General features: G+C 45.0%; 3 protein-coding genes across 5 annotated transcripts in view; all 3 read left to right on the top strand.

Moving 5' to 3' along the window:
- LOC117956386 (4-galactosyl-N-acetylglucosaminide 3-alpha-L-fucosyltransferase 9-like) overlaps positions 1 to 16809 on the top strand; it is a 27585-nt gene that overhangs the window by 10525 nt on the left and 251 nt on the right. The window contains exons 2-3 of one of the 2 annotated variants that reach the window (XR_004659241.1): positions 119 to 454; positions 15434 to 16351. Coding sequence is in view for 1 of the 2 variants with exons in the window: in XM_034891431.1 (XP_034747322.1) it covers positions 119 to 1201 (1083 nt within the window). In the remaining variant the exon portion in view is untranslated. Of the gene's footprint in view, positions 1 to 118; positions 1933 to 15433; positions 16352 to 16809 lie in introns of those variants that run through there. The other variant, XM_034891431.1, reaches the window with a different exon arrangement.
- LOC117956388 (4-galactosyl-N-acetylglucosaminide 3-alpha-L-fucosyltransferase 9-like) overlaps positions 8773 to 16809 on the top strand; it is an 85736-nt gene continuing 77699 nt past the window's right edge. Inside the window, exon 1 of one of the 2 annotated variants that reach the window (XM_034891433.1) lies at positions 8773 to 8832. The gene's annotated coding sequence lies outside the window, so the exon portion shown is untranslated. The remainder of the gene's footprint in view (positions 8833 to 16809) is intronic. The other variant, XM_034891432.1, reaches the window with a different exon arrangement.
- LOC117956389 (4-galactosyl-N-acetylglucosaminide 3-alpha-L-fucosyltransferase 9-like) lies at positions 8794 to 11420 on the top strand. The gene is made up of 2 exons (XM_034891434.1): positions 8794 to 8852; positions 10290 to 11420. The coding sequence occupies exon 2, from the start codon at positions 10290 to 10292 to the stop codon at positions 11358 to 11360; it is 1071 nt and encodes a 356-aa protein (XP_034747325.1). The 5' UTR covers positions 8794 to 8852; the 3' UTR covers positions 11361 to 11420.

Here is a 16809-nt window from a genome sequence, read left to right as displayed (position 1 = left end):
GGCAGAAAGAAAAAACAAAAACACAAAAATTAAATAAAAAGGACAGACTCACGGTCAGCCGGGCCCCACCACAACAGTTTTTAAAGCGATCACATCAGTTTCTCTTTCTGTTCCACAGATGATGGCGCCTAATTCCAAGAAAACCATGTGCCTGGCAACTACAGCTGCTCTCGGCCTCGTCTGCTCCGTTGTTGCATTCCTCCTGTATTTTGAGCCTCCGTCTCCTGTTTGCCCATCTACATTAGCCGATGTGAAAAATTATGAAGATGTGATTCCAGGTGAAAAGCCCGTAGTCCTGCTGTGGTTCTGGCCTCTCGGTGTGAAGTTTGATTTCAAAGCTTGCTTTACCCACTTCAAGATTGATAGCTGTGTCCTGACGGATAACAGAAACCTGTACAGTCAAGCAAAGGGAGTCATTTTCTTCCATAAAAACATAGCCGGTGATCTGAAAAACATGCCGCAGGAGCCACGTCCAGCTTTTCAGAAGTGGATTTGGTACCATGTGGAATCCCCAACAAACACAGGTAGGACACCAGGTCTGGAAAACTTGTTCAACTTAACATTGAGCTACAGAAGAGATGCTGACATTACAGCAAGGAACGAGCTTACAATCAGGAAGACAGAAATGAAAGAGGACTTTGTTCTGCCCAAGAAAGACAAACTAGTGTGCTGGATTGTCAGTAACCATGACCCAGCCACGGGAACAGCTGTGAGAGAAAACTATTACAAGGAACTGTCCAAACACATCAAGATTGACCTCTTTGGTACAGCCTATACGGGGAAACGTTTGAGTTATGAGGAGTATTACTCAACCATTGCCAGCTGTAAGTTTTACCTCGCATTTGAGAACTCGCTCCACAGAGACTACATCACGGAGAAGGTCAACGGGCCACTCGTGGCGGGGACGGTGCCTGTAGTAATGGGTCCGTCTAGAGAAAACTACGAGGAGTTCCTTCCAGCCGACTCCTTCATTCACATAAATGATTTCCCCGACGCAAAGTCTCTGGCTAACTTTCTGCTGTTTATGACGGACACAGCGTACATGCGTTACTTTGAGTGGAGGAAGTTCTATGAGGCAGTTCCTCACCTCTTGTCAATCTACAATGAATTCATTCAGCCCATCTGTCTCGCCTGCCACCACATGTCAAGAGACGTCTATTACAATGTAGATCATGACCTGTACAAGTGGTACTCAACATAAGAAACGTCAATGAGAAGGCCCCCACTTTTCATTAGTGGCTCAAATATGCACAGTAATACACATATTTAAACACAAGCTACTTGAATATTCTGCCATCATTTGGCACATTTTAAACACTGTATTCTGTTTAAAGTTGTTGTTGTTGTAAACTGGCTGAAATAAGCCCGGAAGTGGTTTGTACATTTTGTGAATTTATTTTATCTCAATCGCCAGCAGATGGTTAGCATAGCTTAGCATAAAGACTGGAAACAGGAAAAAAAACAGCTGGCCCGGCTATAAATAGTATCACCGACAGTCAAGCACATAACCCTGTTTTAATACTTCTGTTTAACCCCCTGAGGTATAAGGGCTTTTTCAAATACTGTACCTTCTTAAATTTACCCTTTTAAGGTATTTGCATATAACTGACTCCCATATGTTTCATATCAAAATGTTCAGAACAAACTCAGCTTTTCGTACAGTGACAGCCACATTTGTTCTGACGCAATGTGTAAAGACATAATCTGGCGCTAAAGCTGTGTTGCAACACATTATGTAACAAAATGTCAAAATGTAATAACATGTCACTTCATTATGTTGGTTGTTGGCGCTTGTTCTTACAAAACACAGCTGTAAGCCTAAACTGGTTTGAAATAATTAAAGTAAAACAAATGTTCATCCAAGTTGCTACTCAGCAGTTTATTATTAGGTGACAGAGTAAAGAATTTGAGATGATGTTCTGTTTCCTATTGGTCATTTTGTTTGAACCATTTTCTGTTTGCAAAGCCCTGATTGCTTAATGGCGTGTGTGTGTGTGTGTGTGTGTGTGTGTGTGTGTGTGTGTGTGTGTGTGTGTGTGTGTGTGTGTGTGTGTGTGTGTGTGTGTGTGTGTGTGTGTGTGTGTGTGTGTGTGTGTGTGTGTGTGTGTGTGTGTGTGTGAGTGTGTGTGAGAGAGAGAGAGAAAGAATACGACGCATGTTGAACCAAAGAAAGGTAATACCAAACTATAGAACAACTCTGGCATGATTGATGTTGAAATGCATTAAATAAACATGACTATTTCATTAAATATGATTAAAGACAATTTTCTGTCTTTCCGACTTTTGAAGTACAATTGATTGACTAACAGTTTAGTTTCTAGCGACACCTCACTGTGGTATGATACAGCTGATTGGATCAAATAATTACACGTTTGGCAAGGGTAAAATTAAGATTTTTGCCAGTAAAAATCTAAATCTGTAGGTGCCTATGTTAACAGTGACAATAGTAGTTCAAACAAAAACATATATTTGCTGTATTTATATAATAGGAATAATGTACAGTTTGGTCCATAAATATTGGGACGTTAACACAATTCTAATCTTTTTGGTTCCATACACCACCACAATGGATTTGAAATGAAACAAGATGTGCTTTAACTTCCGAATTTTTGCTTTAATTTGAGGGTATTTATATCCAAATCAGGTGAACGGTGAAGGAAGTACAACAGTTGGTAAATTTGTCTCCCAATTTTTAAGGGACCAAAAGTAATGGGACAATTGGCTGCTCAGCTGTTCCATGGCCAGGTGTGTATTATTCCCTCTTTATGCCTTTTACAAGGAGCAGATAAAAGGTCTGGAGTTCATTTCAAGTGTGCTATTTGCATTTGCTGTCAACTCTCAATATGAGATCCAAAGAGCTGTCACTATCAGTGGAGCAAGCCATCAATAGGCTGAAAAATGAAAACAAACCCATCAGAAAGATAGCAAGAACATTTGGTGTTCTGTTTGGAACATTCTTAAAAAGAAAGAACGCGCCGTGAACTCAGCAACACCAAAAGACCCGGAAGACCCAAGAAAACAACTGTGGTGGATGACCGACAAATTATTTCCCTGGTGAAGAAAACACCCTTCACAACAGTTGGCCAGATCAAGAACACTCTCCAGGAGGAAGGTGTATGTGTGTCAAAGTCAACAATCACCAGAGTGAATACAGAGGGTTCACCACAAGATGGAAACCATTGGTGAGCCTCAAAACAGGAAGGCCAGATTAGAGTTTGCCAAACAACATCTAAGAAAGCATTCACAGTTCTGGAACAACATACTATGAACAGATAAGACAGAGATCAACTTGTACCAGAGTGATGGGGAGAGAAGAGTATGGAGAAGGAAAGAATCTACTCATGATCCAAAGCATAGCACCTCATCAGTGAAGCGTGGTGGTGGTAGTGGCGTGGCATTGGCATGTGCGGCTGCCAATGGAACTGGTTCCCCTTCGAGGGGAACTCGAACTGCGTCGGTTACGACACTTAGGGAACGCCTTTAGGCATGACAGGTCTGAATGCGTATGAAAACTACTCCAATCCTATTGGTCCTAGTGAGAACGGTAGCATGTGACGGCATAACCGTAGGGGCATATAAGCACACCGGCACATAGCTCATTAGCTTTTTTCAATTCAGCAGGCACGTTGGTTGATGTTGTGTTTGAAAGATTACATGTATCCTAGTCACCTGGAAGTTGCAGAATGTCCGAGCAGTTAACCAGTTCCGTTCCATCTCGGTAGGAGACTCTCATGAGCTGTGCGTTGCTTGTTTGGGCCTGTTGCACGCCACGGCAGCTCTCGAAGGGGCTGCTTGTGTCCATTGCGAGGCTCTACCCGTGCGTGTACTGAGGTCCCGCACGGCTCTCTTTTCCGCGGACGGCCAGATACGCTCTCCCCGTGGCTTGGGCCCCGCGGCTGCTGAGGCGGCTCGGCAGTTTCGGTCACGTGGATCGCAGCGAGATCTGCTGGAGGTTTCCGAGACGGCTGTTGCTCCGTCTCGTCCTTTGTCCGCCGGTTCCAACTCCCCCAGTCCCCGTTCGTGGGCCGGGCTCTCGGCTTCTTCCGTTCGGGGACGCTGAATAACGTAGCGGTTGGACTTTGGCTTTGAGGAGCTCGTTGTGCTTGGCAGCGTGGAGAAGGGAAAGGACTTCCGGGTGTCGGGCCGGCGTCATCAGAAGAGCGACGCGCCCGATTGTGATGTCTCGAGCTGTGGCAAAACCCGGTCTGGATTGGCCAAAGTCTGTCAGGGAGTTTACCACCAGTGGCAAACTGGATGATTGCTTCCTGCAGAGCCACTCCGTGCCCCCGCTCCGGTCCTTGACATTTTTTCCGGATTTGCACGGTGAGTTGTGTAAATCATGGGATGACTCTTACTCTGCCTGGCTTTCTACTCCCTAGCTGCTGGAGTATGGCAATGTGGCGGGGATTAAGGACTGCGGCTACGGGACGATGCCGCGGGTTGAAGACGCTCTGGCGAGTTACCTCTCTCCCAAGCTGACGTCGTCTTTCAGCCAGCCGGCGCTGCCGACGGGACCGTGTCTTCCTCGGTGGTGGGGAAGGTGTATTTGGCTGGATCGAGCCTGCACACCATGGCGGTTTTGCAGGCCTACTAGGCGGGCCTGTTGCTGGAGATGGGCCACCCACCGTCAGCGCCAGAGACGGAGTGTGGCTTCTCACGCTCCCCCTCGAGCAGCTTGGTACGCAGGGCAACGCTCTCGCGCACCCCTCCCTGGCAGATCGGACCTGAGTGACGACAGCTAGTCGCGGGGGGGCAAGGCGCGGAGGTCCTGACTGTGTGTTTATCCACCGGAGGCCGACTGAGGTCCCCTCCAGGCTGGCCGCTGGCGTTGTTGTCCCGCCGCCGTGGCGCTCGGGAAGCGCTAGCCGCCCCCGAGCCTTCTTCGCTCTACCAGCCCCAAGGGGTGGGAGTGGGCTGGAGGTTTGGCTCCCGAACTGCGGATCTTCGGCGGGTTCTTCCTGGCAGCCCGCTTCAGGGGCTCGTCCTTGATCGGCACTTTGCACCAACCGCCAGCCCCAAGGGTTTGGTTCCGCTGGCGGATTTCACACGGGCCATATCACGGACTGTGGTGGGCCCGGACCAGGGCCTGGTGCTGGGACAGGAAATGCGCTCGCTGCTGGAGAAGGGGGCCGTGGAGTTCGTCTCCCGCCGGCCTGTGGGTCCGGTTTCTACAACCGGTGCTTCCTGGTTCCCATGAAGGACGGAGACCTGCGCCCTATTCTGGATCTGCGGGTTCTGAACCGGTCTCTGAGGAGATACAGGTTCAAGATGCTCCCCATCCCCGCCGTCGTGTGTCACATCCGGTCTGAGGACTGGTTTGTCACCGTGGATCTGAGGGTCACATACTTCCACGTCTCCTTCGTCCTTCACACAGGAAATTCCTGAGGTTCACCTTTTGGGGCGTGGTATACCAATATCAGGTTTTTCCCTCCGGCCTGGCACTTTCCCCTCGCACTTTCCCCAAGTGTATGGATGCGGCACTGGCCCCTCTGCGGCTCCAGGGCATCCGGGTCCTCGATTACATCAACGACTTGACGGTTGGCGGTTCGGCATCCAGATGTCGTCCTTGCTCATCTTCTTCGTTTGAGGCTGAGGATCAACGCGGGAGAGAGTGTGCTAGCACCCGCCCAAAGGACTGTGTTCTTAGGGGTGGTGTGGGACTCGTTTTCGATTTTGGCACATCTGCCTCCGGCACGTGTCGAGTCCATTCTGATACCTTCTGGTCTTCTGCACATGAGGGCCCTGCAGTGGTGGCTGAAATCCAAGAGGTTCTCCCTTGGTTCCGCCTGATACGGGTTGCGCGCAAATGTCTTCGTGCCCTATCGGTGTGGAAGAAGCCTTGGTTCCTGTCCCAAGGACCCGCGCTGGGGGAACCCTGTAGCCGTGTAATCGTTTCGACAGACGCTTCCCTCACCGGGTGGGACGCGGTCATGGACGACCGCTCTGCGAGGGGTGTTTGGAAGGAGCATCACTCGTCATGGCACATCAATTGCATCAAGATGCTGGCCGTGTTCCGGGCTCTGAGGAGCTTCCTGCCTGCACTCCTGGGTCACCACGTACTGATCAGGTCCGACAATACAGCAGTGGTGGCCCATCTGAATCACCGGGGGGGTCTGCGCTCGCGCCCTCTCTGCAGACTGGCGCATCAGATCCTCCAGTGTTCCCAGCGGAGACTGCTCTCTTTGAGCGATGTTTATCCCTGGGCTTCAGAATCAGGGTGTGGACCTGCTGTCGAGACAGGGGCTGAGGCCTAGGGAATGGCGGCTCCACCCTCGAGGTGGTGGAGTCCTTGTGCGGAAGGCTCGGACCTATAGACGTGGACTTGTTTGCGTCTCTGGAGACTACGCACTGTCCTCTGTGGTTCTCCCTTACGCCGCCGGCCCCGCTAGGGCTGGACGCCATGGTGCGGGAGTGGCCAAGGCTGCGTCTGTACGCTTTTCCCCCAGTCGCTCTGCTCCCGGGTGTCCTGGAGAGGGTCTGCCGGGAGGGCACCCGCCTGCTTCCGGTAGCGCCATTCTGGCTGACCCGAGTGTGGTTCTCGGTCCAGATGGCGCTCCTGGACGGTCCTCTGAGGAGGGACCTGCTGTCCCAGGGAGAAGGCCGGGTTCTTCACCCTTGCCCCGCCCTGTGGGGGCTGTGGGTCTGGCCCTTGAGGGGGCCCAGTACCTGGAGGCGGGCCTGACGGCAGGAGCGGCCGAGACTCTCCTCAGCTCCAGGGCCACTTCTACACGGAGGTTGTGTGGCCTGAAGTGATACGTCTTCTCTGCCTGGTGCAGAGGACGCATGCTGGACCCTGTTACCTGCCCGGTGGTTCAGGTGCTTGAGTTTCTGCAGGAGCGCTTCTCTGCGGGCCTTTCCCCATCCACCCTCAAGGTTTACGTGGCAGCCATTTCGGCTTTCCACGCCCCTTTGAGGGATGGGTCTCTGGGGAGGCTTCCCCTGGTCGTGCGGTTCCTCCGTGGGACCCGGAGGATGAGAACTGCGGCTCACCCTAGGATTCCCACCTGGGATCTGGTGGTGGCTCTGCAAGCTTTGGCTGAGGCCCCCTTCGAACCTATGGAGTCGGCTGAGGCCAAGTACCTGACCCTGAAGATGGCCTTCCTCCTTGCTATCACCTCTCTGAAGAGGGTGGGGGACCACCATGCTCTTTCAGTTGCTCCCCGATGCCTGGAGTTTGCCCCAGGTAATGTGAGGGCCATCCTGCACCCGGTTCCGGGCTACATTCCCAAGGTGCAGTCCACTGTCATGGGGCATGTGGTACTGCAGGCGTTTCATCCTCCACCTCATGTGACGGCGGAGGACGGGAGGCTCCTTTTGCTCTGCCCTGTCAGAGCACTTAGTGTCTTCACTCTGAGGTCCTTCCGGTGGAGGAAGACAGACCAGTTGCTGGTATGTTTCGGGTCCCCGAAGGCTGGGCTCCCCACTTCCAAAACATACTGTCAGGTCCTCTCCTCCTAGTCGTGCCCACAGGTTGCTTGCACTCTTGGGCAGGCGGGGGTTCAGCGCGGGTTAGTGGGTATCTCGTTCCCATAGTGTCGTAACCGACGCAGTTTGAGTTCCCCTCGAAGGGGAACGTCTCGGGTTAGGTATGTAACCCTTGTTCCCCGCGATAGGGGAACAAGACACTGCGTCAGTTCACCGCCCCTCACCCCGCCTGGAGTGCCTTGCTTCATAGAAAGACCTATTGAGCTATGTGCCGGTGTGCTTATATGCCCCTACGGTTATGCCGTCACATGCTACCGTTCTCACTAGGACCAATAGGATTGGAGTAGTTTTCATTCGCATTCAGCCCTGTCATGCCTAAAGGTGTTCCCATAGTGTCGTAACCAACGCAGTGTCTCGTTCCCCTAATCTCGGGGAACAAGGGTTACATACGTAACCCGAGACGTTTTCTTGTATTTATGATGATGGGACTGCTGACAAAAGCAGCAGGATGAATTCTGAAGTGTTTCGGGCAATTTTATCTGCTCATATTCAGCCATATGCTTTCAGAACTCATTGGAAGCGCTTCACACTGCAGATGGACAATGACCCGACGCATACTGCGAAAACAACCAAAGAGTTTTTTAAGGGAAAGAAGAGGAACGATATGCAATGGCCAAGTCAATACCCTGACCTGAATCCGATTGAGCATGCATTTCACTTGCTGAAGACAAAACTGAAGGGAAAATGCCCCAGAACAAGCAAGAACTGAAGCCAGTTGCAGTAGAGACCTGGCAGAGCATCACCAGGGAGGAAACCCAGCGTCTGGGGTTTTCTATGCGTTCCACACTTCAGGCTGTAAATGACTGCAAACGATTGGCAACCAAGTATTAAAAAGTGAGAGATTGATTTATGATTGTTAATGTGTCCCATTACTTTTGGTCCCTTAAAAAAATCTGAGGCACATTTAAATAAACTGTTATAATTCCACACCGTTCATCTGATTTGGTTGGATACACTCTCAAATTAAAGCTGAACGTCTGCAGTTTGCGCACATCTTGTTAGTTTAATTTCAAATCCATTGTAGTTGTGCATAGATCCAAAAAGATTGGAATTGTGTTGATGTCCCATTATTTATGGACCAGACTGTATGTTGTCTAATTAATATACTCTAGGTCTATTCATGTGTATTTTATTGCCTCTATTTATCCACTTGTTTAAATCAAGATATATTTCACTGGCATAATTACTCAGTTACGTAGGCCTGTTGATTAATTTACTGAAAAGTGAATCAAACAGCATTCCGTAGAGAGGCAAGACCGGGTGTGTTTCAACGCTCTGCCCGTTTGTGTCTCAACAAAAGAGAAGCGCTACAGTTGGTCTACGGATCTGCCAGAAAGAGACATCCTGCCCCTATACTCAGTGGAGAGGTGAGAAACAATTCTTTATTCAGTGATAATAATCTTGTTTTAACAGAAATATGTTGAATGTCTATGTGTTTAGACCAGGAAGTGTATACTACAGACCTACTGTGTACTTCTATAGGCCTACAGATACCCAGTGGTGGAAGAAGTATTCTGATCCTTTACTTAAGTAAAAGTAGGCCAACTCATTGTAAAAAATACTCTGTTACAAGTACAAGGTTTAAGTGAAGTAACATTTTCAATGCAGGTCTTCTAATATAGTCAGGACCATTTACTTAAAGTATTAAAGGTAGAAGTACTTAATGCAGAGAAATCCTCACATTTTCGAAATTGGAAACGATCCAAACAGTTCTGTCAACCAACTTAGTGTTTAATGGCCTAATTATTTCAGATAGACTTGTAGGCCGTTATATTGTTGGTTAGTTTAAATGATAATAATACATTTGATTGTTTTTGTTAATGTGCAAAAATATTAACTTTTAAAATAACTAGTAACTAAAGTTGTCAGATGAATGTAGTGGAGTCAAAAGTGTAATAATTCTCTCTGAAATGTAGCGGTGTAGAAGTAGAAAGTGGTATGAAAAGAAAAGACTTGAGTAAAGTACAAGTACCTCAAGATTTGTATTTAATGAAAGTACTGGAATCAATGTACTTAGATATATTCCACCAATGCATTTAACTGACAGAGAAATGTTACTGGTTATTTTTTATAATTCAGATTTCCCCCCCAAAATATAACAAGACATTGTGCATTATTATTCATTGTGCTGATATAACCATTTGTTTTTACTTGAAGTAAACAATTGAATCCAAAAGTACTGTGCTGTAGGGCTGACCGATTTGGAGAAAATTCTTATTACCAATTTTTTACTACATAATGAAAGTTAGCTTTCTTTAAGTGTAGCTAAAGTTAAATATTCATTGTGTAACAGACAAACACGGCATGGAGCAAGGAGCATTATAAAATGAAACACCATTTATATATTGCATTCTATATTCTTTTGTAAGGATGAGAATGTAGATATGAATTGCCATTAATACGTGTTTTTTTATTTAAAACACATACTGTAGAAAATTGAACAATTAAACACAGAACATTTATCCCAAAAGCTAAAGTTTCCAATTAATAAATATCAGTACTTTCCTGTGAACTGAAATGTCTGATATGCCTCAGTTGAGTAGCAGCATAGACATATTGCCCCTTCTACCATCATGTTAAATAGTCATACACAACAAACAAACAAAATCCACTGAAAACAGGACATTTCTTCTAACAATCAGTCACACGTAACATTATTCCTGTCTTTATCTTGTCAAAAACAAATACATTTAAAATATTTTCCATTAAAGTCGTAAATCTTTTTGATGGTTTAACTCTTATTTGCTGCAACTCCTGATATAGTTTTCAAAGTGATCACACCAGTTTCTCTTGCTGTTCCACAGATGATGGCACCTCCTTCCAAGAAAACCATGTGCCTGGCAACTACAGTTGCTCTCAGTCTGGTCTCCAGCGTTGCATTCCTCCTGTATTTTGAGCACCTGCCTCCTGTTTGCCCATCTACCTTAGCCAATGTGAAACATCACAAAGACGTGATTCTAGATGAAAAGACCATAGTCCTGCTGTGGTTCTGGCCTCTCAATGTGAAGTTTGATTTCAAAGCTTGCTTTACCCACTTCAAGATTGATAATTGTGTTCTGACGGATAACAGAAGCCTTTACAACCAAGCAAAGGGAGTTATTTTCTTCCACAGAGACATAGCCGGTGATCTAAAGAACATGCCGCAGGAGCCACGTCCAGCTTTTCAGAAGTGGATTTGGTACCATGTAGAATCCCCATCCAACACTGGTAGGACAAAAGGTCTGGAAAACCTCTTCAACTTAACATTGAGCTACAGAAGAGATGCTGACATTATAGCAAGGAATGAGCTAACAATCAGGAAGAAAGAAAGGGAAGAGGACTTTGTTCTACCCAAGAAAGACAAAGTAGTGTGCTGGATTGTGAGTAACAGAAACCCAGCCACGGCTGCGAGAGACTTATATTACAAGGAACTATCCAAACACATTGATGCCAATCTCTTTGGTATAGCCTATACAGGGAAACGTTTGAGTTTTGAGGAGTATTACTCAACCATTGCCAGATGTAAGTTTTACCTCTCGTTTGAGAACTCGCTCCACAGAGACTACATTACGGAGAAGGTCAACGGGCCCCTCGTTGCGGGTACGGTGCCTGTAGTTTTGGGTCCTCCAAGAGAAAACTACGAGGAGTTCCTTCCAGCCGACGCCTTCATTCACATAAATGATTTCCCTGACGCAAAGTCTCTGGCTAACTTTCTGCTGTTTATGACAGACGAAGCGTACATGCGTTACTTTGAGTGGAGGAAGTTCTACGAGGCCAGTCCTCACCTCCTGTCAATCTACAATGAATTCATTCAGCCCATCTGTCTTGCCTGTGACCACATGTCAAGAGACGTGAATTACAATGTAGTTCATGACCTGTACAAGTGGTACTCATGACATGAGAACCGTCAATGAGAAGGCCCCCCCTTTCAATAGTGGCTCACACATGCACAATAATGAACAGACTTAAACACAAGCTACTTGAATATTCTGCCATAATTTGGCACATGTTTAACACTGTATTCTGTTTAAGCGGTTGTGGTAAAGTGGCTAAAATAAGCTGGGAAATGGTTTGTACATTTAATAAGTGTATTTTCTCTCTATTGCCAGCCGATGGTTAGCATAGCTTAGCTCAGTTAGCATAGTTTATGACCCCTGTGTGGAATTCAAATAATATTTCTTTAACAAAACAAACATTTCTTTATCCCATTGTTGAGTTTTATGAACAGGTTAATCTGGCAACAAACAACAGAAATTGGTGTTGGCATAAATTGTTTTTTAAAATGTAAAACTCTTAGAAAGACCTGTTTTTAGGTGTAATCTAGTAAAAAATAAGTAGAAAAGCTTTTGGGCTGTGGGTAAAGGATGACAGGAATTTTCAATCAACAGTTTATTTAGATGTTACTCTTTTGATAGTCAATCCTTGTTTAAGTATTCTTTGTAGTCTTCTTCTAAACTCTTTTATGTTTTTTAACCTGTCAGTGTAATTGTCTCCAACTCAAATGTTCCCAATTGTTTTTTGTTTCTTTTTTTATTCCGTACTGCTGTCACTTGTGGCCACCTTGTTGCTGAGATGATCCAGTAGGACTGGTTAGGTGGAAGCAAATGTTTTGTTAATTATCAGTGTTCTGTGTTCATAATAATCTGTCATGTCTTATGTCTATTGTGCCAGGACACACCTCAGTGTGGGTTAAGGTTGACTGTAGAGCTGAAGAAAATGCAATTTCTATTTTCTTTTGGGCAGCTGATCCTGAGTGTTGCAGCCAGAGTCCTTACAAACACCAGGAAATCAGACCTTATTACAAGGGTCCATATAGACGTAGTTAACAGAGGGAATAATCAAAACTGGCCAGCTGTTCCAGTCTATGATCTCGCTTGGTACCAAGTCCCAATATTATGTGGCTCTAACAGAGAAGACTGATCTACCAAACTTAGTAGACCTGTGCTGTACTGCATAGTCACCTCTGTGCTGTCCTTGTTCTCTTATTGTATAAATGCAATGATTGAACTCATTTATTGGACAACCAGCTTGTGATAAAGTAGGAATCATTGCGTAAATTTAAAGTTTTGCTGCATGTAAGGGGAGCTGGTTTCTAATACATCTAAAGTTTGACAAAATGTGTTGCCTGTTTCTTAAAGAACAGCTGTGAGTCAACGGTTATTACCAAATATTTACATTGACACGGTCAGGATCCTTTCCCCTTATCAATGACTTTCATTTTTTATTGTTATAAAAAGGCCAACAGGCAGTTTTACAGATGTTAAGTGTCGGGCAGGACAGTGAGAGACGGTCAGAAATGTTGGGGATTGCTGCTGCTACCTCATATTATCTTTTCCATGTGCCACGATTACTGTATCATTAGCGTACATTTGGGTGTCAACTTCTGGACTTACAAATGGCAGATCATTAACATGCAGACTACATGACAGAGGTCCTAAAATTGAGTCCTGTGGGACACCAACATAGAAGCCAGTGGATTTATTAAGTATTTTTCCCAACTCTGGCACATTCTTTTCTCTTGGTGATGTACGACTCCATCCATTTGTTTTGATTATTTAGATGATATAGCTGGTTCCCATTTCAGTTGAATGATTTTTCCTAAAGCCATATTGCATGGGATAAAGAAGATCTTGTTCTGAGTTTATGAAAAGATAATTTCAATTCAGTTCAATTTTATTTATAGTATCAATTCATAACAAGAGTTATCTCAAGACACTATACAGATAGACCACACTCCAGAATTTATAAGAACCCAACAGTTCTAGTAGTCTCCTCCAGAGCAAGCAACAGTGCGACAGCGGCGAGGAAAAACTTCCTTTTAGGCAGAAACCTCGGTCAGACCCAGGCTCTTGGTAGGCGGTGTCTGACGACCGGTTGGGGTTAGAATGAAGAGTGGCAATAACAAAAATAGAAAAAATTAGTAGTCTGTAGCAGTTCTTTGTAGTAGTTCATGGCATAGCAGGACGCTGTGCGGCATTACAAGGCACAGCAGGACGTAGCAGGGCACTGCAGTGTAGCACTTTGAACATGGCATAACAGAACATGGAGCGGGACCAAGGCGACAGCTGCTACCCTGATTTTGGAGCCTCTCTGATCCAAGGGAACATTCTGGGGAAAAAGAACATAAGGACTCCGGGGATAAATGAAAAGATACACTCATAACAGAATCTCTTAGTGGTACTGTGAGTTTGCAACCATTTTTTCACCAATAATGTCTGCTAATCTTGCTAAATTCAATCCACCAGCAGGACGTCAATTGTTATTGTTTGTAGATGACATCTTGGTTGCGTCATCTTCCAAACAGGACTGTAAGACAGATTGGTTGACTCTTGACATTTTTGTTTAAACCTAGGACAAAAAGACGGATATCAATTTTAGGGATGACTAATTTCTGTTTGAGCTGGATTTCTAGCTATGCAGCAACAACTGTGCCTTTATCAACCCTGATATATGACACACCTCTGTCAGCATCAGACCATGTCATTTGGACATTTGAATTAGTGAATACAGAAGTACTAGGGTTACCTAATTTTTCTAAGACACAGACAGTGGACTCTAAAGATGGATTCATGACATTGATAGACACTGATGGAACATCGCATGGCGGTTTATCTGAAAATTCTTAAAGTTCTACCACAGCCTGACTTAACCTGACACACCATACTCCATACATGCGTTGTGGGAGACATTTTTAACATGACCATAGACTCCCACACACATTTAAACCCCCCAAACCCCAATGTCCCAGGAGATCAAATGTTCATTAATTTCACTTAAATAGTACGGATAAAGAATAAAAGTCCTCCTCAAACAAAAACACAAAAATACCAGGTGAAGCATGGCAAGACACCACAGTTAATAATAGTCCCACAGGTAACTTATGCAACCTTACCACAGTCCGTCCAGCCAAAAGGATGATGCAGTAGTCCAGAGAAAAATCGCAACCAATAATAATCCATTGAGAAAAACAACTCTCAACCCACAGTTGACTTCATCTGGCAAGTCTGCGAAACAGAACCCATTAAACACTGAACGCTTCCCCTGTCAAACTCAAGAGTCCTATCACGTAACTTCCCAGTCTCCTTTTACAGAACACATCCGTCAGCAAACCACTTATAAAAGAAATAATTCACAAAAGTCAGTCCATAAACAATCCGTGATCCCATCACAAGCCTCTAATATAACAGCTCATTTTTGCAGGTGAAAGAAAAAACAATAAACACAATGCATGTTCCCCATCACATAAAAAGCTGCACATGACGATAGTATGGGGGACCATTAAACATTTTCAACTGTTTGCTCAGCAGTGGAAAATAGAGGCATAGTTACTTCCACTGGTCAATCCATAAATCATAAAGATCTGATTTTAAACTTGTTGGCAGCTATATTGTTGTGGGTTGGGGTTATTTTCTTGTTTGGCCTTCCCTGTGTTTTTGTCCCGGTTTTCTCCCTAGCCTGGTGTCATAGATTCTGTCTTATGTTTCCCTGTGTTTGTTGTGATTTCTGCTTTATTTTGGTAGTCAGCTTCCTGTCTTGTCCTGTCTTGTCTAGTCTGGCTTTACTTTGTTTGTCTGATTGCCCAGCCCCGCCCTAATGTGATTCACCTGATGTCTCATCTGTTCCCTATTACCTCGTTACCTCATGTATTTAACCCCAGTGTTTCCTTTGCCTCTTGTTAGATCCTTTTGTTCTCCAGTGTGTCGTCACCTCTTCTCTGTTCCAGCTCCAGTAAGACTTCCCCGTGATATTTTTGCCTGTTTACCTTCCCGTGTGAGTTTCCAGCCCTTGTGCTTCGTTTTTTTTAATTTTTTTTTATTATTATTAAAGTTTTTATTATTATTTTTCAGAACATAAGTATATAACCCCTCCCAACCCCCCCACAAAACAATACAAAAACAACCAAAGCAACCAGGCCAGCGCATATCAAATCAATAAGTTTCACAGAAAATTAGCCGGTGATCTGAAAAACATGCCGCAGGAGCCACGTCCAGCTTTTCAGAAGTGGATTTGGTACCATGTGGAATCCCCAACGAACACGGGTAGGACACCAGGTCTGGAAAACCTGTTCAACTTAACACTGAGCTACAGAAGAGATGCTGACATTACAGCAAGGAACGAGTTTACAATCAGGAAGACAGAAATGAAAGAGGACTTTGTTCTGCCCAAGAAAGACAAACTAGTGTGCTGGATTGTCAGTAACCATGACCCAGCCACGGGAACAGCTGTGAGAGAAAACTATTACAAGGAACTGTCCAAACACATCAAGATTGACCTCTTTGGTACAGCCTATACGGGGAAACGTTTGAGTTATGAGGAGTATTACTCAACCATTGGCAGCTGTAAGTTTTACCTCGCATTTGAGAACACGCTCCACAGAGACTACATCACGGAGAAGGTCAACGGGCCCCTCGTGGCGGGGACAGTGCCTGTAGTTTTGGGTCCACCAAGAGAAAACTACGAGGAGTTCCTCCCAGCCGACACCTTTATTCACATAAATGATTTCCCCGACGCAAAGTCTCTGGCTGACTTTCTGTCGGGTATGACGGATACAGCCTACTCGCGTTACTTTGAGTGGAGGAAGTTCTACGAGGCCACTCCTCATCTCCTGTCAATCTACAATGAATTCATTCAGCCCATCTGTCTTGCCTGCCACCACATGTCAAGAGACATGAATTACAATGTAGATCATGACCTGTACAAGTGGTACTCGACATAAGAAATGTCAATGGGAAGGCCCCCCCCTTTCAATAGTGGCTCACACATGCATAGTAATGCACATATTTAAACACAAGCTACTTGAATATTCTGCCATCATTTGGCACATGTTAAACACTGAATTGTGTTAAAAGTTGTTGTGGTAAACTGGCTGAAATAAGCTGCAAAATGGTTTCTACTAGGGATGAGCGAGTACAGCATTATCTGTATCTGTATCTGTTTACCACATGAATTATCTGTATCCGGATCCGTACTCGGACTGGGCGGGGCCTAAACCAGATGTGGTCAAATTTAAACCGGAAGTGGGTTGGGCTCTCTTGAAATGTGTGGGATTTTAACCTGTATGTTATTTAAGCATGCAATTGATATGAGTTGATCAAAAATTGTTATATTTATTGCTGATTTGAAAACTATTTACATGACAGCATCAAGCTTCAGATCAATGGTGTTGTCATTGTAACAAACAAACTATATATAGAAGGTTTTGCAACAATGAATACAACACATGCCGTTGCAATTATAAAGTACAATGTAATGAACAAGTGTTTTCATACTCAATATAACTTTCTTTTTTTAACTTTTATTTTTTTATGATCAGTGTGATTTTTTTTTTTTTATTTCCACACCAGG

The sequence above is a fragment of the Etheostoma cragini genome, chromosome 14 (assembly GCF_013103735.1).
Source record: "Etheostoma cragini isolate CJK2018 chromosome 14, CSU_Ecrag_1.0, whole genome shotgun sequence".
Classification (NCBI taxonomy): Eukaryota; Metazoa; Chordata; class Actinopteri; order Perciformes; family Percidae; genus Etheostoma; species Etheostoma cragini.
Note: the sequence above shows the minus strand (reverse complement) of the source record. Positions and strands in the feature narration are given on the sequence as shown.